This window comes from Drosophila hydei, unplaced genomic scaffold, assembly GCF_003285905.1.
Source record: "Drosophila hydei strain 15085-1641.00,03,60 unplaced genomic scaffold, DhydRS2 tig00008134-arrow-pilon, whole genome shotgun sequence".
Lineage (NCBI taxonomy): Eukaryota > Metazoa > Arthropoda > Insecta > Diptera > Drosophilidae > Drosophila > Drosophila hydei.
In genome coordinates, this window is record NW_022045843.1 from 2,478,394 (window position 1) to 2,502,775 (window position 24,382).

At 36.6% G+C, this 24,382-nt stretch overlaps 1 protein-coding gene across 6 annotated transcripts; it reads left to right on the forward strand.

Moving 5' to 3' along the window:
- The first annotated feature begins 738 nt into the window (after positions 1-738).
- On the forward strand, positions 739-24,029 carry LOC111604123 (ion transport peptide). Of its 6 annotated transcripts, XM_023322035.1 has the most exons (4): positions 7,006-7,096; positions 9,245-9,568; positions 20,541-20,758; positions 21,746-22,202. In XM_023322035.1, the coding sequence occupies exons 2-4, from the start codon at positions 9,548-9,550 to the stop codon at positions 21,891-21,893; spliced, it is 387 nt and encodes a 128-aa protein (XP_023177803.1). In that variant the 5' UTR covers positions 7,006-7,096; positions 9,245-9,547; the 3' UTR covers positions 21,894-22,202. The 6 variants fall into 6 exon arrangements, 5 of the variants coding, with proteins under 5 accessions (XP_023177804.1, XP_023177806.1, XP_023177803.1 ...); XM_023322036.1 differs by lacking the exons at positions 7,006-7,096; positions 9,245-9,568 and adding an exon at positions 739-815; XM_023322038.2 differs by lacking the exons at positions 7,006-7,096; positions 9,245-9,568 and adding an exon at positions 4,114-4,485.
- The last annotated feature ends 353 nt before the right edge of the window (positions 24,030-24,382 follow it).

Consider the following 24,382-nt stretch of genomic DNA (forward strand, 5'->3'; position numbering starts at 1 on the left):
ATCCACACAAGGGACTTCGTATGAGTACTTAAATGTACTGTTAGTCTGCTCTAAGAACCCATAAATTGATAGCTAGATGTATGTATATACAAATATACAAAATATATGTATGTATATACAAATAGTTTTTATATAAACATAAATTATTATAAGCTCGTTTACTAATGCATCATTTGACTTTGAATATTTAGCTTGTTTCCCGCTAAGCTGCGCAACTCTGGCTATGGCTCTGCCTTTGCCTTCGACAACCCGCTGTTTGGGAAAGTGAAAGGCTTTCGCCTTTCGCATCTGGCATGCTCAATAAGCGCATATCGATGTGCATAATGAATCGTCCTTGCTAGACATTTGGCTAATGACAGCCTTTGTTGAACAAATTGCACTTCCCAAGATGAAGATGAATTCAATGGATGGAATAGAATTATTGGACATGCACATTAAAACACAGCAGCAACAAGTGATAAGAGACAGCGCGCGCGCATTCTAATCAACGTAACACATAATCATAATCATAAACCCACTCAAATGCTCACATATATCTCCTCTATCTAATTTATACAGTTGTCTTGAGGGGCGCCTTTGTAATCAGCAGCAGCAGCAGCATCCGCAGCAGCCACCGCCGCCGCCGCCGCGTATTATGCAAAAGAAGACCGCAACAACCGCCCAGAGTCGAAGGCAACCCCCCTGTTTCGGTTAGCATATATAAGCCGCCTGGCCAGAAGTTTCGCAAACATTTTGGCACAGTTTGCAGAACTCAGCGCAGTTTTTAACCACAGTCAACAGTTACAGACAGTTACAAAAAAAAGTCATACAAAATGGTAAGTACATTTAAGATCTGTTTAAGCCACATTAAAATGAAATAAAACTTAGCTAAGCACAAAGTTATTTTTAGACAAACGGCTAGAAAACGGGTTTGAAAGCTGATCTATAATTGCAATCAAAGTGGAAACAGAAAATGAACAAATAAAAAATAAAAAAATTGTTAAAGTGCTTAAGATACATACATATGTTAGCTATAGTAGATATAATAGTCGTTGGTAGGCTGCGCGGTAAGAAATCCATCTGATTCAATTGAGAAACTTATTTTGAAAGCATGGCAGCCTAGCTTGCATATGTAGTCACATATTATAGATATATCTCTATATATAACGACAGCAAATTTTATGATTATTAATGGCAGTTGCTTATATATACTATTTGTTTAATGCATATTTCATTTGAGCTCTGCTATATTTATGCAATGGCCACTAAATGCCACTAACTAACTAACTAAAAATGTGGCTTTTTCTTAAATGGCAGCAGTTATATCTGGTTCCAAATGTGCCTTAAGTGCCCAAGCACGATACAAAAACAGATACAAATGCAGATACAGATACAGCGAGAGATACTCTCTATGGCGGGTGACCTTTGCTGAGGTCTGTCTACCTCCCACTCTCCTACTCTCTCTCTCTCTATTTCCCTTTCTTTCACTCGCTCATTTTAAGAAAGCTTGTGACTTGTGCTTGACATTTTCAACAACTAAGTTTTATAATTTGCGTGTGCGACGCTCATTTAGCTTAGCTTAGTCTGCCTGTCTGTCTATCTGTCTATCCATACAGACATATATTTATGAAAATGGCCATATTGGCTGTCAGTAAACCCAACCAACACCCCCAAAAGCCGCAACTACAACGCGAGTGCAATACGATTAGCTAATCAATTGAAATCAGCGTTGTTATAAGACGCAAATGTCTTGAACTTACATCAAATTATAAATATATATTTACTGCCTGGCTTTTGCCACATTTGACGATCAGACAACGCGTCTGCCAGTTACACAGTTTCTCAGCTTAAACACAAACATCTATTGAATCATACTTGTGCCACATTACAAGTTTGTTGACACGCTGACGTATACGTAATCTCTCTCGCTCTCTCTCTCTCTCCCTCTCTCTCACTAACTATATCTGCCTGCATATACAGTATTTACATGTATTACTAAATATATATACATACACATATGTATGTATGTATGTGTATTTGTATAAAGCGCAGCTCAAAGCGCAGTCGTAAATCTAATTGTAGGTAGGCGTTTAATTTATATATATATATATATATATATATATTTATATATAGCTAGGCTTTGCCGTTGGTTACGTTTATATTTAAGTCCGGGGTTGTCTCCGTTGCCGCCCCTCAAAATAAAAACGGAAATGGGCAATAATATGCGACGCAGCTCAAGTTTTTATTTTTATTTTTCTTTACACATTTAAACATTTTACACGCTTTTACATGACAAGCCGACGTTGCGTCGAAAGGTGGAGGTGCTGCTTGCAAGAACTGACTGGAAAGACACTTCACACACACGCACGCATGTGTTTAATTTTTTAATATCCTATATAGCTAGTAGGGGGCATAAGTTAATGAGAGACGCTCATATACCCATTAAAATTCAAAACTATACTCAAAACGTACAAGTTATCGATAAAAATTTGTCTGCTTTACAACACTGTAAATGCATTTCAACAGCCTATAGCTAGGCAATTAGCAGAAAAATGCCTAATTTTAGCAAAAAATAATCTAAGCAGAAACATACTCTGCAGCATACTTATGGGAACCAAAAGTTATCGATAACTGAAGAAATAATTAAGGATGTTTGCAAAAATACCAAGCTTAGGGTTAAATGTGCAAATTTGCTTTAATTGTTGCTTGCGATTATTGCATGTATTTATTTATTTATATGTGGCTGAAAATTTGAAAACTAATGCAACTTTTTATTTGAATTTTAAGTCGCATACTGTAGTCGTGCATGATCGCTCGCAAACATTTCCTTGCTCATGTATGCTCGTGACGCGCTTTATTTTGGTGAGTGCGAGCGAATTACAGTTACATGCTTCAATTTCAATTTCAATTGGTGCATTAGTGTGCGTGTGTTCTGCCAGTGGCGCAACTGCGCAAGGGGCTTCGCTCCAGTAGTTCATTGCATTGATTTGTGGCCTTTGCCTGGCCAGGGTTGTCATGCCACTGTGTCAATGCATTGAACACATACACACGCACACAGTTATCAGTGAGTTTGGAAAGGGGGTGACGGTGGCTGTATTGGGGCCGCAGACAGACACTAAAACTCGAGCAACATATATGTATGTATGTATGTGCGGCTGTGTGCGTCTGTGTGTATCCGCACGATCGTCCATGTTCCAGTGCTCAGTGTTGTTCAGCGCTTGCTTTGCTCAGTCCCCCAACAGCCAGTTCAACATTTTGTCAATTCATTTTTTGCATTTAGTCTGCGTTCGTTCCTCATGCGGCTTGACAATTTTGCTTTCGACATAAAAGAAATGACAAAATAATAATATAAAAATTGAGAATATTTTAGTGTATTTTTTGACAACGCGCGTCGCCTTGGCATATAGCTAGATATAAGTATATAATATTATGTACTTTTGTCTATATGTGCCAACAATATTATTTGTTTTTGTGTGCATTGCAGATATATTTTGGTTACTTTCAAATATATATTTAACATATACATACTTATATATATAAGTGTGTGTGTATGTTTGTATATTTGTATGTATGGCACACAGTCAATTGTGAATTATCAGTGACAACGTGAGAATTGCGCGGCCCTTGGCCAGGGGCGACAGCTTCGATATACGCCGCGTATCAATTATGTGGAAATATATTTACAAAGATACATATGCATATGTATATCAGTCCGTTTCTGTGTGTGTGTGTTCGTGCGTGCATATGTAAAGCAATTTTGATGCCCTGGCACTGAATGTCACTAAACGCGCCAACCACTCGCATTGCGTGCGAATGTTACACACACGCTCAAGCAGTGTATCTGTGTGTGAGTGTGTGTCTGTGCCTGTGCATGTGAGAGCGAGAGAGCAGTGTCTCTACTTTGCGTGCGTACTTCTGTGGCTGTGTGCGTGTTTGTGTGCAGATCAGCAACAGCAGCAAACACAAACAAACAAACAACAATTCACATTCATTCATTGCGCGTCGGCTTCATTGTGAATGATAACGATTGTGATTACCGCCTCTAGCTATTATCGTCAGTTTTGCCACGCACCAAGAGAGAGCAGCAGCCAGTGAGAGTAAACGCGTGTGAAATTAGAAAAATACCAAAAGCAGAAAAGAACAAAATCAATTTAAATACCGTAGAAAGTGCGCAGAATTGTTGGTCTTTGATTCGTTTTTGTTTTGTGTCACGCCCATCTATGCCGCCTAGGCCGCATCAACGCAACGCACACAAAGATCTAACGAAAATCCATACAAAATGGCGATAAATTCAAGCGCCAGAGAAACGCACCAGCGTCAAGTTTAAAAAAGCAAACGTAAGATCAAAGATAACAAACAAAACAACAACAAAAAATACCAAAATTTTATGCAACAAAAGTTTGCCAAAAAGAGAACAGCCGATAGGCGGTGATAAACGTCAAACGCAGAACGCAAACGCGAAACGCGAACGAGAAACTCGCATCGAACACGAAACAAGCGCCTAAGGTAAGCGACCCTCTGATTCCGACTTAAGTTCCAATTCCGATTTCGATCTTTGCCTTCTTATATTGTTCGCATATTTGCATATTTGCATATTTGCTTAACAGTTTATTAACTTTTTATCGCACACACACACCCTTTTTTGCGCGGCATTTGCAAGTTCAACTTTTGTTTGTTTGCTCTGTGGCCCAGTTTGAGGTTAATAACATTGAAAACAATCCAAATGCAGCCCCTTGCGTCTGCTTCCTGTTCGCCTTTGCTGTCGTTCACTTATTTACACTGCCCAAATAACAAATTTAAATATTTTTGGACTTATTGCTGTTGTTGTAAAGAAATTGTTACAAGGTCAATTGTTTGTTGAGCGTGAAATATTTTCGGGTTTATGCACTCAACACTCAATATGCCCGTGTGTTGGCATATATTTCATTTAATTTCAAACTAATTTTTCGACTTCTTTATCTCAACATACACAGACACACACAGAAAATATAAACACTCACACTCACGCACACGCTAAAGTATTGCTCGCTGTAATTTCCGGTTCCGTTTTGCCAGTAATGGGCGACTGTCTGTGTGTGCGTGCTTCTGTGTGCGTATCCAATTTATAGGCATGGGAACAGTTTTGTTTTAAGTGATTACGCTTTTGAGCTGTTCTCTAGTTCTTTGAGCTATTCCTTAAGCTTGTGAGCTATTAACTATTTCTATTTGGAAGTGTTCCTTAAGATTGTATTAGGTATTTTTTAGTGTAAACTCAAAGATTACATTAGCATATTTTTAATTTCCGTCTTTGAGCTTTCTTTTTGACCTTTGGCACTGGATTGATGGACGACCAACGTGTCTTTGAGCTGCATTTAGGATTTTTTAGAATGGAATATTTCCCTTGTTCGCATGGAGTGTTAAGTAAAAGTTCACAACGGAATATTTTGTTATTTGAATTTTGAGCTGTTCTTTAGTTCTTTTTGCTAATGAAATTGTGTTAATTCACTTCAAGCTGCTTCTATTAACTGGAATTTTGTGATTTTTGTAACTTTCCAATAGACAATTGCACATGTTTTCAAAGATTTCGCATATTACATATGACGACGTTGAATTATTTGTTTTTATCAGCTTCACAGTTTCTGCGAACAATATAAATATGTATTTGGGCATCATGGGAATTATGATGCCATAATTGGAACGTATGCACGTCATAGCTGACACCCTTTGCATGTGCGCTCGTGAGTCATAAAATCGCCAGCTAATCAATATAAAACTGCTCAAACTAATTGTTTGACCATAACTTAACTCGTGTTGTAATTGCTTTCTGTTTGCTTATTCACAATAATTATATCGAAATGATGATTTAATTAGTTTAATTGTTAGCATATAATCGTAAAAATGTGGAATATACATTTGGACTTACGTATATGTGTGTATATCTATATTTTTGTATTATATATATTGATGGCAGTCGTCACGCCAACCTGCTGTTTTAATATCGAACCACCACAGGGGTCGAACTATTTATAATTTTTTTTTTATGTTATGAAATTAGCAGAATTTGTTAACCGCAAGATTCTGCATGCGTTTTATTATTTTTGAATGATGAACAAAGTTCAATTCCGGCTATAAAAAAGAACAGTCATCGAGATCTTTTTGAACTGGTTCCATAGGCACTTTCCGTTCGAATAAAATTTCCCGCTCAATTAGCTTGTCATGTGCTAACAATGCACAAATGAGGCAGAGAATACTATGATAGACATCGAGAATATCCTGTAATTTAAAAAAACTAATTTAGAATATTCCTGAGATAGTGTTGAAAGTGGATATGACAGCCTAATAGTATGCAATGCATATTTCAAATGTTTATATACATAAGCTGAAAGGAATATAATCCATAGCAACAAATGCGCTCATTCAAAGTTCTCAATCGACAACTATTCGGTTAAGCTTGGCCTACCCTTCGACATAACTGTTCACAGGGTATAACAATGGAATTTATGGAGATTGTAGTTCTGTGGCAATTACATGTTGCAATTATTTCAACAGTTAACAATTAATTGCGTCAGTTAATAAATTAAAAAACCTACCTAGGGGGAATCCACGAGTGAAAGAAGATGAAAGATATTCTTAGTAAGAGCGACAGAGAGAGTGAGAGAGAGAAGTGCAACTTATGCCGGCAGCAACAAGTGGTTCAAAGAGCACACGCACATGTAAAACTAAAGAGAAAGAGCGAGCGAGAGAGAGCGCGCGTGTCGCACAGTCAGAGCAGACCTTAGCAACACTGTGCTGGCAACACAATTGGCACGCAACATGTTGCCCAAGCAGCGCGCATAACATAGGCGCACAAGAAATCAATAAAAAACGGAACACACACACACACGCGTGTACACATACGTGCATGTTAAGTTAACAGCAAAAGTCGGCAGTCCGCAGTCAGCCGCCAAACAATGTTGCAGAGGTGAGAGGGTCGCTCTCAGAGTTTCGCACAAGTTCACAACAGAAGTATAAAAAAACAAAACCGGATTGCCGAGTGCAACAGTTTCAATCTGAACAGCGTGGCGAGCAGGTCGTTTTCCGAGAGACAACACTTGTAGCATAGATATACGAGAGATTTTGTCTTGTTTTCAAAGATCATGTAAGCAACACACGCAACAATCGAACCAACCAAACAAACAAACAACACAGTAACAAAATAAATAAAATAAAATAAAATATTAAGTGCAAGCAAACAAGTGTCAATTGAATTTATTAAATATATTTAATGCAACATTAAATATTATTATTCAATCAAATAAACAATTAACAAGTGTCTATGAAGGATAAAAGAAAACGTTGGCAAATCGAAAATGTTCATATTTTAAGTGCTTGTTTTTTGCATTAACGTTAAATAACAAAAAAAAAAACATTTAATAAAAAAAATGTTAAATTTATATATATTAAAAAATAAAGTCATTAAGTAAACCAAAATAAAGTTGTTGTTGTCTTGCGTGCATGGTGGAAAAGTACCGCGCGAATAATTATTGTTACGATTATTATTATTATTTTTGTTGTTGCTGCTGCTGCTGCTGTTAACAATTAAACAAAAAAAAACAAAAGCAAATTAAATAAGCAACAGGCTCTTCCAACCTGTAGCTGGAACCTTATAACAAAATACCAAAAAAATAAAAATTCGAACATGATAAAATACCAAAATACCAATTGCTGCTTATCGCAACGTTTTAATCTGTGCGCGCAGGTCGGCTCTCGCTCGCAACATTTCCCTCTCGCTCTCTCTTTCTCTCTCTGTCGCCCACTCTCCGTGCGCATAAAAAGGGGACTACCTGCTGTGTGAGCTATGCCCTTGCGCCTGCGCCTGTGGCTGCAGCTCAAGCATCTCTGCCCACAGTCAACTGTTGTGTCGTCATCTTTCATCGATATCCATAACCAAATCAATGCCGCCGACCGGCACAAATTGACGTTGCCGTTGTTGTCGTTTCTTTCTTTCTTTTGTTGTTTTCGCATTATGCTGCACGCAGGCCACCACAGATGACGCTGCCGCTGACGCTGACGCTGACTCTTTGAGCCACGTTTCCCTGCGCTGTCGCTGTGGCTGGCTCTGCCTCGGCCGCTGCTTTCGTCGCTGCCGCTGTCACTGTCACTACTCTTGTTGTTGTACATTTTTGACATTGTTTCTTTCTTTTTGGCTCTGTTGCCATGAGAGGGTGCGCCACACACACACTCACACTCAGATACACTCAGCTACACATACACTCACACGGACAAGACAACTTTCGTTGATATTTTATTGGACGATGATGTCATAAGTTCTTATTGGTGCGTGAAAAAGCGAGGCGACTGGAAAAAAGGGAGCAGGCAAGACCGGCCATAGGGACACACGCAGACAACAGCACGGAATGAGCGAGCATATTTTTTATTTATTTTGTGTTTCCTAGAAATCAAAATTGTTTTCGCGTTTTGCCAATAAATGTGAGTTCGAGTTCCATTCGAGCTGTTGTTGCACAAATGGTCGCCTGCAACAGGAAATATATATATATATACATATACATATATTATATATTATGCTTAAGCACACACACGTACACATGTATATGCACTTGCATTGGTATTTATTTTTTGCACGCAAACACTTCCGACATTTTAAATGCAGCGGGCAAAGCGATCAGACCGGCTAAATAAATCAACATCAGCAATAACCAACAACAACAACAGCAGCAGATGCAAAGAGCGAGGAGCAAAACCCGCCATGTGCATGCGCCCAGCCAGCCCTCACCAGCGCGCGCGCTCTCTCTCTCTCTCTCCCCCTCTCTCACTGTTACTCTCACCCTCCCTCAGCACAGTGCCCACGCTCTGCCGCTGCTGGTGCTGGTGCTGCTGCTGCACTTTGGCCGTTAAAGCGCTCAATGCATATAAATGATTTTAATCAATGGCGTTGACGTCGACGTTTACGCACACACACACACGCACACACATTAATAATAATAATAAATGACAGCGATCATACGAGCATAACAAAAATTCCTGCAATGCGTATTTGGAATGCGCACTGGAAGGGCGGGCCAAGCACACGCTCTTTAACAGCTTTGCAGCGCAGCGAAATAACATTATTTTTTTTATTAATGATTTGCACTGTTATTAGCTATTAAAAATGAAATCTGTTAATGCTAACGATTTCTGACAGCTGTCAGACGAACAAATCAAAAACTTTCGCTTTAAGCAACGGCAGCAACAGTAGAAACAACAACAACATTTGATAATAATTGTATGTAATAATATTTATTTTTAGAAAATTTTATAGAAAATCTAAACAAAAAGAAAACGAAATCAAAAACAAGCCTAAGCTGCGGCAAGTCAACTTAAACGAAATATAAAACAAATCTCAAACAAAACGGAATATGAAAATTAAACAAACTGTGTTAAAAGTACTTAAATAAACAGTTAAACCAAGTACTTACAAATAACTAATTACCAGCAAACAAATTTACAAACATTTTATTGTAAATTTAACAACAACAAAGCAAAAGAAAAGTAAAGTAAAAGAAAAAGAAAAAGAAAAGTAAAGTAAAGGAAAAGAAAACAAATCAACGCCATGAAGAAGCTGTCACTAAATGTGAGTATATAAAAGCGGGCAGAGGGGAAATCAATTACATTTTTAATTGTTCCAAGAAAGAAGGATCGAGAATCGAGAGTCTTTATATACACATATAAATGCATATATCTTCATTTTCAAGTTCAGCGAGTTGCCTAAGTGAAATAATGGAAACAAGAGAAGCCCATTGAAGGCTCAATTCGATCTTTGCTCTCGATTGTCCATGTTAATGAACTTGAAAAGGCCAACATCATGATGAAGTTGCCAATGCTGATGAAGTTGCGGCTGATTCAAATTGAAATTGAACGGCAGCAAATGCCGCAAATTGCGAAACTGCAAACAAATCAAATCAATTGATTGAACACAAATATTTTGCACACTTTTATATCCATTTCATTTGAATTCTCTGAGATCATATATATCATATATATAACATTTATCATATAACTAATAATTATATTGAATAGAATAATATTAAATTTGTTATGTTCGCCCAAGCAATGAAGCAGAGTTTATACTTTCTATGTCTAGCAATTTGTCTGGTTATCTCTCTTGTTTCTGCCTCTGTCTTTAGTCTTTTTTTATTATTTCAAATACTCAGTTAGTTCTAATTAATCCACGATCTATACCTTATGCATCTGATAGTATTTAAGGCTCAAATCCCGCACTCCAGCTGTTCGGCTTGCCTAAATTAGTTGGCCTTTTGAACAGCTTTCCTAAGGAGCTTAGCGCAGATTCATTATAAAATTTCTATAGTCAAAATATAAATTTTAATTTGTATTACTGGTTTTAGAATGTAGATTCCCTGCAAAATCTATTTAAATAATTTGTGAATTTTCCTAAAAATACTAATTCGCATTGTCAACAATTGCATTTAAATAAACAAATAAATTCAAATAGAAAATTGCATAAGAACTGTTTCTGAGAAGTGCTCAGCTAGATAACTCTTATCAATTCTGATGAAATGTAATTTTTATTAGCTTTTAGCTTTTTGCTATCTGAGTGAGTTCTTTGAAATGCTGACCTTGCACATCTGTGGATTTTGAATCTTTCTTTTTAGAGCTATCTTCCATAGAGGAACTTAGGCGTCGCCTAATTGAAAAGCAATTGTGCCAGTGTCTGTGTGTGTGTGTATTGGTGTATTTGCAACTTCACTTCTGCCACTTCAAGTGGACGCTCGATTGTCTTTGTGTTTATACGCGTGCCCAAAGACAGCAAAAAGATACAGATACCAAAATACAAAGATACAAATTGACGCCTTTGATGTTACCAATTGAGAAATGGGCAGCAGGCAGGGCCATATATCAAAGCACAATATGCATATGTTTTCCATATTATTATAAGTACTTCACCAATCTCTCATATATCCCACATATCCCATGTATATATCTATATATATGTATAACATCTGCCAGATCCAGACTCTCTTGAAGAGTTCATTGAACTCGCTAAGTGTATTTCGCATCGATTTGGCATTGGATTATACATATATATATATGTATATGTGTGTGTGTATGTGTCTGTCTATGTGAACTATAATTTATTATATAATTAGCTATGAGGATTTATCTAGATACATCTAATCTTTATAGCTATTTACGACTCATATTCAATGACTCAATTACACAGCGAGAAAAAGAGCTTGAAATGAATCAAATGAGATTTCCCTTTAGATTTCAATTTTTAAAGGTTTTTTATCAAATCCTGTACCTATATTTTATCTATATCTTATGCCTTATATCTTGTATTTTGTATATTGTATCTTTTAGTTTTTATTTTTTATCTTAGATCTCATATCTTATATCGTAGAACTTCTCTTTGATCTCTCATTTGTTAGATCTCATTTCGTAGATGTCATATCATATGTCTGGTCTATCTTTAATCTTTAATTCTTAATCTTAAATCTTATACCTCTAAATGTTGCTCTCCTCTGGCCTGTGAATGTCTCAAGCAAACACATTTATCTACAGTTTGTCCTCATTTTCTGGCAGTGTATTAATCACCATATATACATTTATATATAATTGTAATCATGGCCAGATCAAATCAATTTTGAAAAGTGGCTGATGCAACACTTACTTGGTTTCTGTTTGATTTTATGTTGCTTTGCAGCCATTGCCAGCAACAAATGTTTTTATGGCGATTTTGTCTGCGCATTAAATTGGCCATTAAATCAACAATTATTTATAGATAAATACATAGCTATGCGTATGTGTGTGTTTATCTATGGTCAATGAAGCAATTAACTGATTTTTATTTGTATTATTATTATTTTATGGCTGCCACTGCTGCTGCTGCGGCTCGTAAAAGTTGTCCAACACAAAAATGTTGTAATGCGAGCCAATAGCCAATAACAGTTATTAACCAGCCAATTGACAAAAAAAAACAAAGTAAACGTATCATTAAATCACTTAGCCAAGCAAAAAGAGGGGCCTGTCAGCTACGAGTCTGTGTGTATTTGTGTGAATGGCAACTGACTGTTAAGTTAACAGTGATGTGTGCTGCATACAGTTGATCTAAGCCGTTGTTGAGGCAGATGTTTACAGTGAGCACTGTTAACGTAACAGCATGCATAATCAAAGCTCTGCTTTTGATTTGTTAACAATATACTATGTTAATTTAACATTTGCGTAGCTCATGCAGCACTTGCTTAACACATGCAACTTAACAGTTTCTCTGGAATGCGCAAGCTTTAGCATATTGCAGAACTCTTAACAGAGCTGTTGCTAGAATTTCTAAAAAGAATGTTTAGTATGCTAATTAACAATTACTTAACATTTGCTTACGCAACTTAACGGTCTCTCGCTTAATCTTGAAGCTTAATGTAGTCCTCTTTTCTTAATGTTATTAAGTACTTTGAATGTTAAGTAAGATTTTCTGTGCAACAACATTAACAGCTGCAATAACAATTGTATTTAATATCTTTAAAACAACGTTTGTTGTTTCCTTAACTGCTTAACGTGAACTAAAACCAACGTCAGCAGCTAACTGTGCCCAGCGTCTACCCCTTTTTCGGGGCAGCGATTGAGTCTCGAGCAACAACAAGCAACAAACAACTTGCCAAATACGTCGCAAACACAATTTACAAATGTTAATGATTGATTTTATGTCATGTAATCGGCTGGCAAAACTAGTTTTCAGTTTCCACTTTGACGTATTTTTTTTCTGTTTATTTTTTTCTATATATGTCATAATATATATATATATATGTATGTATTTTTCCACATCAGTTACGCCTCTGTCTTGTAATGCGCCCCTTTGCGGTGTATAGACTTTTTGGCCATTTATAGACGCACTCGAGGCGCTCTTACCATTTTCTTCCGTCCTTGGCCGTTAGACAGTTGGCAAGAGTTAAGCCCAAATAGCTAATACCCTGTAATTTACTTAATAATTGAATCATATAGATAATAAATACAAAAGCATAAATAAACTTGTAATTTTAGCTCATTATTAGAATTTTTAATATAATTTTAAAACTGCTTATGTCAGTCTTTAAGCATATTATAAAGTAAATGTATATTCGAATTGATTAGATGTTCTATATAAGCCCATTTCAAACACAGGCAATGACATTAAAAGCAGGCCAACAGCCGAAAAGTATGCTATATATACATAATATATCACTTCACACACATAGAGCTTAAAACTTCGTTTCACAATTGATTTAAAATATCTTAAAATCTATTTATAAATTAAGAAAATATATGCAGCTAAAGGCAGCTGTTTTTAACATAAGCGCAACTCACTTATATGAAATATAATATATATATATATTGTTATGATATAACATTATCATATCAGATCGCTTCATTATCTTCTGCCTGCTTTAAAGCCATTTAACAGCTAATGGGGCTAAAGACTTTAGCTGCAAAAAATGCAATCGAAATGTAAATTGATTTCCAAAATGTGTCTGTGTGTGTGCGCATTCTTAGAATACACACACACACAGACGAACACACACTCAAATATCTTGTGCATTTGGCATTTTTGTGTTTGTTGGTTTGTTTGTTGCTTGTTTCTTGTTAATTCTTCTGGTTCACACGTTCAATGGCCGTTTATTATAATTGCTTGGGCGTTCGTGTGTTTGCACTTTGTAGCCTCATTTCCCGTTTCCGTAGCCTGTCAAGCTGCATACACATGTGCTTATATAAACTACATACATATATTATAAACCATTAGATATAGAGTATTTTGTGGCATTTGCTTTTAGCTATTTCAAATATAGGTCGCCATTTTTGATTGCGCGCCAATTTGTGAGCGCGTGTGCGTGTATGTGTGTGTGTGTGATTTGTGTGAATGGCAATTGGCAGCAGTGCTAGCAAGTAATTAAAATTGGCGGCAGGCAATTGGAGTTGTGCTAAAAGAACTGGAAATGTTATCCAAGCATAGCCAATTAGAAATGTTAACTTAACATACTCCTTTTCTAAATTGTATATTAAGTTAACATTTTCTTGGGCAACTTAACAGTTTCGCTGTTAATCGCAGCTCCCCCAGCTGCTGCAGTCACATCAAATTAAAATTTACATTAATTGTGCATTGATTTTGCATATGCTGTCGTCGCCTGTTCGATTGCACTTAATCAGCTTGCGCATTATTCCGTATGCCCAAAAATAAACTGCATTTCGGGGGCGCCCCTGCGCTCTCTCTGACTCTGCCTAATGGCCCTATATAGAGCGGGGGAGCCTTAATGCTTAATGCTTAACAAAATTTATTAATGTCGAATTTCAATTCAATTGTAAATGAAAACAAATAAAATAAACTTAATTATGTGATTTATGGCAATTTTAAGCAAACAGCAGCCGCAGCCACAGCAGCAGTAATCATGAAAAAGAAGAAAAAAACTGGCACAATCAGCAGGCGCAGCTTGAAATACTTAATTTCCTCAATGGACTTGTTTAATTTATACATATGTATATATAAATATATTTTGATATATGTATGTATGTACATATATATATATGTAGCATGTGCATTTGCTGGCTTGTTGTACAGTGAAACCTGTGACACGCTTCTCTGCGCTGCAAACTAATCGAAACTTGTATTTCGCATACATACATACTTACAGTTATATATATACATGTGTGTATTCATTCCGTTTCACAGTTGTCTGTTTTTATATATATTTGACAGACAGTAAAAACGAAACAAGTTAAAACCAGTTTTCGATTCTCCATGCATGCTAAATTGTGTTTTGCTTTCAATTAAACTAATAAAATGCCAATTGTCGTATATAGCAACAAATACAAGTGTGAGTGCAGTAGTGTGTGTGTGTGTGGAATGGTCGCCTAACTGGCTGGCAGAGCTGTAAGCGATGCCTCACTCAACTGTGGCCAGTGCTTGATTTTCTCGTTACCAAAGCAATCTAATAACCAGACCATCTATTAGAACGATTAAACTCGACTCGTTCAAAGTCAACGCGGCGTATAAGTAATGTGTAAAGCAACAATATATACATATGTATATATACATATATATATATATATATATATATAGCAAGCAGCATTAATTAACTATTGTACAGTTGTTCATTTGTTCAGCTCAAGTGAATACAGATATTCAAATATTTTAAATTTTACCTCAATGTTTTTTTTTGAACATTTTTTTCTTTCAAATTCTGAAAATTTATTCAAAAAATTGTAAAATAACAATAAATGCTTTTAATTATTATTATTTCGAACGTACTTTCAATTGTTCTATAACATTTAGGCATTGAAAAGCTGGGTAGATAAGCTATATTACAAATATTTTAAAAAACATCTAAATTATTTTTAAATAAAATATATAAGAATTATACTTTTTGTTTTTAAATGTCTATTTTATAAATTTTAATGAAATATTTATATTAAATATTTTTGGATTAATAGGAGTTTCTAATCAATTTTTAATTTCAAAACTTTTTTTTTTTTTTGCCATTTTTCAAAGTTTTTTGAATTAATTCAAATATTTTTCTTTTTGCTTTATATCGAAAAGGAAAAAAAAAACAAATCGAATTAAATAGAACAAGTGAAGTTGATAAACTGTTAGTTTTTAGTACTAAGAAATTCTTCATATGTTTTCAAATCAAATCTATAAAAAAAAAACCACAAGAATATCATATTGTTTTTTGTCTTTACTTAATGAATTCACATAATTGACAATTTAATGGGCAACGTTGAAAACAGGACACAATTCGTGGCTGTCTACGAAAAAGAAGTCAACAATAAATAATGATAGTAATAATAATAAATAAAAATATAAGTTTGATTTTGGCTTAAGTTGGCTCAAATGATAAGCGTGATCTTATAATGCATATCACGTATACGCCTAGCCGTACCACGCTGCATCTAAAATAGGTGCAATACTGTGCATGTGTGTGTGGGTGTGTGTGTGTGTTGACGTGCGCGCTCACGCACACACAAGCAGCTGCAGGCAGGCAGGCGGGTTGGCTTCGCCTCGGTTCGGTTCGGTTGGCTGCGCTGCCTCCGCGCCAGACTCGCTGTCGTCGCTGCCTCTCACAAAAATGCATGTGTGAATGCTTGTGTGCATGTGTGTGTGTGTGTGAGTGTGTGTGCTGATAAGAAAAAGACAACAGCAGCAGCAGCAGCGGCGGTAGCAGCATTTGTTGTCTGGCAACCTCAACAGTTTTGCGATCTTCAGTGTTATTTTTGTTGCCAACAAAAGTTGATTGCGCGCGCGGGTGTTTTGTTTGGCATTAGCTAACACTACTACTCACAGATTGCTATTGTTGTAGAAATTTCGTTGCTATTTGCTTATGATTTTCAACACTGTTCAAACAACATTTCGTGTTGACGAAAGCAAAGAAGTGAAAAAGCAAACAACTTGATAAAATACTTAAGCACACACACACACAGGCACAGTCACACGCACACAGTCTGTTATGCATATGTGTGTTTTGATGTTTGAATTACCAGTTATAACACACATACATTTTTTTACGATCTATTACGAAACGTGCAACTATTAATCTTAATAAATACTAATTGGATACAATACGCGCACACGAGCCACACGATCAATCCAAACAGATCAACAAGCAGCAACAATAACAACAACAACAGTTCAGCAGCCAATTGATGCGCATCATGCAGCTTGAACGGCACAGCGACGCCAGCGGCGACGTCGACAGCGCAGCTGGAAGCCATAGAAAGGCGCATCAAAAGCAGCAGGCGATAGCCAAAGTGAGCGAAATTAATACACACACATACACACAGACAGAAACACATACATACGTGTATATAGAGTAACATGCATATGCATGCTCATCCTATGGTCAGTGCTGTTAAGCGAGCGTGGAACATTTACAGCACCTGCCGCCATTTTGCTTCTGCTGAGCTGTTGCTGCGCTATTAATTTGATGCCAAACAGAATTTAATGCATATTAAATTGCATATTAAAATGCGCTGGCTATAAGCGGTATCCAGTTGCAACGAAATGCAAATGCCGCATGTCTAGTAAATTAACAGCACCGTTTAACGCAGGCTCAACAGGCCAACAGTAGCAGCAGCAACAACAACAGGAGCCAACGGCCAACAATCGCTGTGCCAGTTTATTTGGTACCAAGCAGTCTCGCCAAGTTGTTGTGTTTATGTTGCTGCTGCTTTTGTTGTTGTTGCTTGTAGTGAGTGGCAATGGTACCATGCAGTCTCGAGAGCAGTTTTAACAACTCAAGTGGGTTGCTTTAACAGTTGTTAGTTTGCAGTAGCATCGCAAACATTTACATGTTTATTATTTAGATTTGCCAAAGGCATACTTAACAGTCTGAGTATATTACTAAGCAGATCTTAACAGTGCGGCAGTAGAAGCAAATGTTAATAGGGTTAGGACGTATTTAGCCTTAAAGAGTATTGGAATTTGAAGTTAACAGAGAATGTTAAGTTGGGCATCATCGCTGTGAATGCCAAAAAGTGTGTTTGATAAATGCGCATTTTTTGCCATGCTTGCGTAGCCAAGCGTTAAGTTGTAGCAGATACGACACACATACACATACGTGTGCATGCATATGTGTATATATGTATATAGTATATAATTCTATGTGCAAGCTGCATGTTAAATGCACGCACTTGGTTTTCGATCGCAGCTTTGCAGTCATTTCATTGTCACTCACTGTTAAAGCCATATAATTACAGTTGACTGCTAAGATAACAGTGCGCATTCCAGCCTAAATTTAGGCGCCTGCTGATAAGCTAGACATTACTTTAAATATCTATTTAACGCTCTTCAAATACATATAAATATAATTCATGTCGTGTGTGTGAAATTCTTTAAAACTATTGCGCACAAAAGAATAAAAAAAAAAAACATTTCATTATAATTGTTTGTCATTATTTTTGGCTCATGACTTCATTCAATGTCGCCTGGCAGCAGGCACAAACACACACACACATACAGACTGACACATACATATACATACGCAAAAAGCAATCAAAATCAAAGTTGAATAGTTTACAATCAGGCAAAACGACGGGCTTGAGCTGAAACATGGCAAATTGCGTGGCATGCGCGACTCGCGCCAATGATTCAGTTATAGATGTGTGTGTGTGTATTAGTGTGTATGTCGTATAGCTTTTTATTTAGCTTGATAATGCGTCTACTTGTATGTATGACAGACTGACAGTTATTTAAATTGATACAAAGCGGCAGACCGACAAATAAAATCAATTGGCAGCTAATCAAAGCACAATGCAAACAAATTGCCAGCACATGCTTTTGCTTTTGGTTTTGATGGCGTTGACGATAAATCGAATGGATCCATCCATCGCTCAATCGTTCCACATTTTTTCAAAATCGTTTCCAGGCGAGAGATGACGCCAGCAGCTGCTAACTGTTAACAGCTACAGCTGTTGCTCTCTTACTTTATATCGATTATGCAATTTATGCGGCCGGCATAAGCATGTGTGTGTGTGCGAGTTTAAAAATAAATGCAGCGACACTCGAACTCGAACTCGAATTTGAACTCGTTCTCGAAACTCTTCGCCTGCTCGATGGCCATAAATCGTGCAATTCGAATCCAATTAGCGGTCTGACACTGCGCAGAGGTCGTCGTTGTGGGTAATGCGAGACAGTAACAGCGTAACAGCTGCTCCTGTTAACTCTCCTCGGCAATGTAAACTATACGCGTCATAAAAATAAAAAGAAAACTAAATATACCATATCTTGTGCATTCAGCTGTTCCAGTGGCGCTAGCATTTAAAGCTTGCACTCTGCGTAATGCTGGCTGTGTTACGTCAATTAGTTATTTATATTAAATTTAGTATTTTTATGGCACTCACGTGTCGCACGGCAGCTGTTAGCTAATTACAGTATATACGTATCTAAATAAAGCCAACAAATAAATACTATATGGGTATATACTAGAATGGACTATAATTTTTTGGCCAACTGTTGAGTTGCGCACTGAGCTCATTTTAATGGCAAATGGCAACAACATTTGGCAAAAACTGATTGATGAACTTTTTCCTACTTTACAACAAGCCATTGGCCATAAATCAAAAGCTACAACAAAAATGCGCTCAACTTAATTGAAGGCATCAACAAGCCAATAAAAAATCAATTTAAATAAACAAACACACACTTACACACCCATACAGGCAAACATCTTATTGAGTATATAGCACGAAGCAGCGATTGACGCTAACGACGCGGGAGGTGCTAAGCGAAGCGCTCATAGAGAACCAAAAAGACGAAAAGACGAAAATTCGAAAGAAATATTTCAACAAATTGCTCACATGTCTTTATTATTGTTGTTGTTCGGAATAGCGACGCTGTGTCTGCTTTGAATTTTCATTCATTTTTCACAGGCACAAACACACACACACATACACACTCACACACATACAGGCTAGCAGGCAAAGCACGCGAAATTTTCACACACGCCATTTTTCTGCATTGTTGTTGTTGCAATTGGCACATGCAGAAGCCAAGCCGCAGCGCAATGGAAAAATTTACAATTTTAATCAAATTATTCAATAGTTTGGAATGTATGTCGACGCCAAACGTAATTGAAACTGAAGCGGACCACGCAAATTGATAAAAATATGCAAATACAGCAACAACAAACGAATTTTATTATTCATTTAATTTATTTTTATTTTGGGGGCCTGTCTGTGCACACAAGCAGACTCACGCACACAAATTCAAGTATGTGCGTACTAAGTTATGTGTGTGTGTGAACGTTTAAGTGTGACCATGTAATTTGTTGTGGGATTGCGGCTCGCCTTTGAGCCCAGTTATACTCGTAAATTAGCCAAGTCGACAGATTTGCAAATAATGCAATAAACATTGAAATTGCGCGCGCGGTTTATTTATAGAGCGAGAGCTACAGAGCGAGAGAGACAGAGAGGGAGAGAGAGAGAAATGTCTGTAGACACCTTTATGAAGATGCCGAATGCAGATGGGCAACCAGATAAAGCAAGATCAACACGAAATGCAATTTTATTTTTAGCTCACAGTTTGCAGTTGCAGTTGCAGACAGGATCTATTTTTAGATTGACTATGGTCTACGATTTACAATTTACGACGTACCACAAGTACTCGCACTTTGCCTTGAGGTTGCTTTCCCTCTTCCCTGCTCCCTCCTTCTTCACTCCTTGTGCATCTCTCGCTCGCACTTGCTGGGTTAGTGATTGGCCTGTGGGGCCTTTTTGCGGTTTCAAGGTTCAACTTGGCCCATATCTATTTACCCAGTAAGCGGTTTAAAGCAGCGGCCAACTAAAGCAGAACTTAATTGTAACGACTCGCTCTATAAATAGCTCTCGGCCAGACAGTAAATTGTGCTATTTTTAAGCTATTTCCGGTACTCAGCTACTTAAGCATAATCAAAAGCACTGAGCGAAAAAAACGACCAGAAAATACCAAAGCAAAGCGGTTTTAATTTGAGTTTCTTGGTATGTCTTTGTAGATGAATTCTCTTTATTAGAGAAAACGTTAATTGACTAAAGTTAAAATGGATTCGACATATATTCTAATGAATTTTATTTTTTATTTCTTTTTGCAGATGTGTTCCCGCAACATAAAGATCTCGGTGGTGCTGTTTCTTGTTTTGATACCCATATTCACAGCGTTGCCACATAATCACAATTTGTCGAAGCGCAGCAATTTCTTCGACCTGGAATGCAAGGGCATCTTCAACAAGACCATGTTCTTTCGCCTGGATCGCATCTGTGAGGATTGCTATCAACTGTTCCGTGAGACGAGTATACATCGACTATGCAAGTAAGTCGGACTTACAAATAGCTAAATAATACAGACTAATCAAAATAAAACTTGTCTAGCAATTGAGTAAACCTGCAGTTTCAATTCCCATTCATTCCATTTTCATTTAATAAAGCGTAAGTTACGAAAGTTCCATTGCAATTTCATTTCAGCTATAACATAATCCAATTTCATTTCATTCCACTACAACTTAGTTAAGTTCTTAAAGCGTAAATATATAATCTGTTCCATTCTCATGAACCGTAAACATATATCATTGGCCTACCCAAGTTCCATTTTCATTTTATACCATTCCATGTTCACTTGCTAAAACATAAATATAACCTTAGGCTACACCAAATTCAATTTCATTCTATTTTGACTTCCATGGGCTAGCGTCCTCGAACCTCGTACAACAATTTGAAAGCAGTTCAAGGCAATTCGCTGCGCTAAAATAATAAAAAAGAAAGAAAATACGATTTTAGCATGAAATCTAGCCCTGACATCGTTTTCTAAGTACTCAGGAAACATTACGATCCCCCCCCCACACACACAGACAATAATATATTTCTAAAAAACAAATATCTAGCTGATTTCTATTTTGCTTTCCCTTTTCTTTTTGTTTTTGCCCTCGCTGACTTTTCTATCTTACTTAACCTAACTATCTATCTATCTGTATGCTAGCTGTATCTTCTTGTTTATCTATTTGCCTGCAGGGCCAATTGTTTCGCCCATCAGACCTTCGGAGAATGCCTTAAGGTGCTGCTGATCGATGATGAAGAGATTGTACAGCTGCAGCAATATCTAAAAGTTATCAATGGCTCGCCCTATCCCTTTCACAAGCCCGTTGTATTCAAATACTAAACCGAAATGCTTTGAGTCTGCCTTTTATTTTCATTTTAACTTAATTTTCCTATGCGTTTATTCTTATTTTATTATTAATATTCTTGATTTGTGTTTATTTGGTTATCTTATTTTTGTGGATTTGTTTTTGTGTGCTTTTTTTAGGAAAGACTGCTTTGATTCGAAATGGTTTGGCGAATGCGTGAAAGTCCTTTTAACACCCACAGAAGAGATAACAAATTTACAACATTTTATAAAAGTAGTTAATGGCTCGCCCATATCATTCAACATGGCGCCTGGCCCAGCTACATAACTCTTCTAAGTGGTTGGCTTTTGAACCACCACCACCACCAACAACAACAACTACAACTACAACAATACCAACACCACCACCAGCAGCGAAAAAAACACCACCAGCGAAACACTCACACATACTCACATACACATTCATACATCCACCCATTCGCAGTTACACACAAACACACTCACACACTCTCGCAGAGAAATGGAAGTTAGAATCCAAATGATACCAGTTCGTAATGGAACTGGAACTGGTACTGGAGCGATCACATCCGAAGTAACTCTGAAGCAGCAGCATCAGTAGCAGCAGCAACAATAAAACTACATACAACAAAGCAGAACAACAAATTAAATATTTAACGCCCAAATTTAATTCGTACTTATTTATTACTGTATATGCTCTACAGTGTTTTTTTTTAGTATATATGTGTGTTTTTTAAAAAACGAATTATTTTAATTAATTTATTGAAACGTTATGCGTTTGTTGTAAGCGAGGGACACGGGACCAGAGGGGGCGGGGCTAGATGCATATATCTATATGTGTATGTATGTATGTTTGTTTGTATGCCTGTACACTGTGGAAGTGAGCAAACACTGAAACACACGCAACACATATGTATGTATGTATGAGGGGAGGGAGGGGGCATATTGAATTAACAAAACAGAGGGGGAGGGGTAGCTACTTTCCCTGTATATTTTAGGACAGCGAACCCCGTTTTGCCGAAGAAGTATTTATGTTTTAAGTATTCTTAGCTTGTTTATTATTGCGTTATGTATGTAAAATAAAAGATCCATTGTTTTTAATATATACACTTATTTAATGTATAATTATTATTTTTTTCTATTATATTTAAAACAAAAAATCAAAAAAAAAGCAAAAAAAAATCAAAACATCGCGTATTCCAGGCAGCATTTACATTTACATCAAAAGGGCAAAAAAATACATTCACCCACTCACACACGCACACTCATACATACACATACTCAATCACTCACTCACACACACACACACACACACACACAAGCGCAACACCAAGACCGAAAGTATTTTGCAAATGTATTAAATTTTTTTGTGGTATTTTGTAAAGATTTAAACCATAATTAGCGTAAAATTTGTTGGCAAAAAACACATACACACGATAAATATTTTAGTCTATAACGCAATTTGTGCAAAACACAAGCAAAACAAAAAACCTTTGGTAAAAACCACGAAAAAAAACGAACAAAACGAAAATGCATTACAAATGCAGACAAAAAAAAATTATTAATTATTATGTTAAAAATAATGAACAACAAATAATCGCTGGCTATTTGAGGGCATCCAAAATTGTGATAAATGAAATTAGAGTGCGGCACTGACCACGGGAGAGCGCAACAATAAAACAAACGAAAGAAAATGGTAGCAAAGAGAGCACATAGAAAGCAAAGAGCTAAACGCCAAGAGAGCGAGAGCAACAAGTGCAGCGCAGCTGTCCTCGATGTTTGGCGCGTTTCCGACGCGACTAAAAACGCGCGCTTACCGTTTTTATTTTGTGGTACGTTTTTTTAGTTTTATTTATTTATATATATATATTGTTTTTGTTTACAATTTTGCTTTTTTGTGCCCCGTTTTTGTAAATGTGCAGGTTGCAAGTTTTTGCATTTTTGCATAGTTTTTCACCTTATGCACTGGCCAACAAAAATGAATTTTTGAACACAATTTTTAGCATTTTGGCTGCACTTTAATGTGCGAGCACAAAAGCCTTGGAAACCCTTAGAGTTCGCCAACTAATCCTTAACATATTTATATATATATATATATATACAGGCAAGACTGCTTCGGATCGCCGTTCTTCAATGCCTGCGTTGAGGCGCTGCAGCTGCACGAGGAGATGGACAAATACAACGAATGGCGCGATACCCTGGGACGCAAGTAAAGTGTGGACGGAACGAAACGAAACGGAATGAAACGAAACGAGACGGACGGGCAATACGTGAAGAGTAAAGCTATAGCTGAACGCATATTACGACTACTACCTATATACTATGCTATATATTTATATACTATGCTATATATACACACACACACATACACACATACAGAGAGATCACAGATACAACAAACGTTTAAAAATTATCACAGCGAATACGCGAACTACATTTAAGTAACAAAACAAAAAAAAATATATATAATATATAATTCATAAATAAATATAATCAATTAAAATATGACAAGTGTCAACACTTTTCTTCACATAATTCTTTTCGGTTTAGGTTTACTGATTTTTAGATAAACCCTTATTTTGTACAATTGTTTTTCGTCGTAGGGCCCCCGAATTAGGTTTAGTTTATAACTTTTATATATGTATATGTATATGTATGTTTAATTTTCTATTTAATTGCAAAAGCAAAGGACAAAAAACAGTAAATTGAATGTCTGATGTAAATAAATTTAAATAAACTTTGTTTTTTTTTTTTAAATATATATATACATACATATATATATATATATATTATATTAAC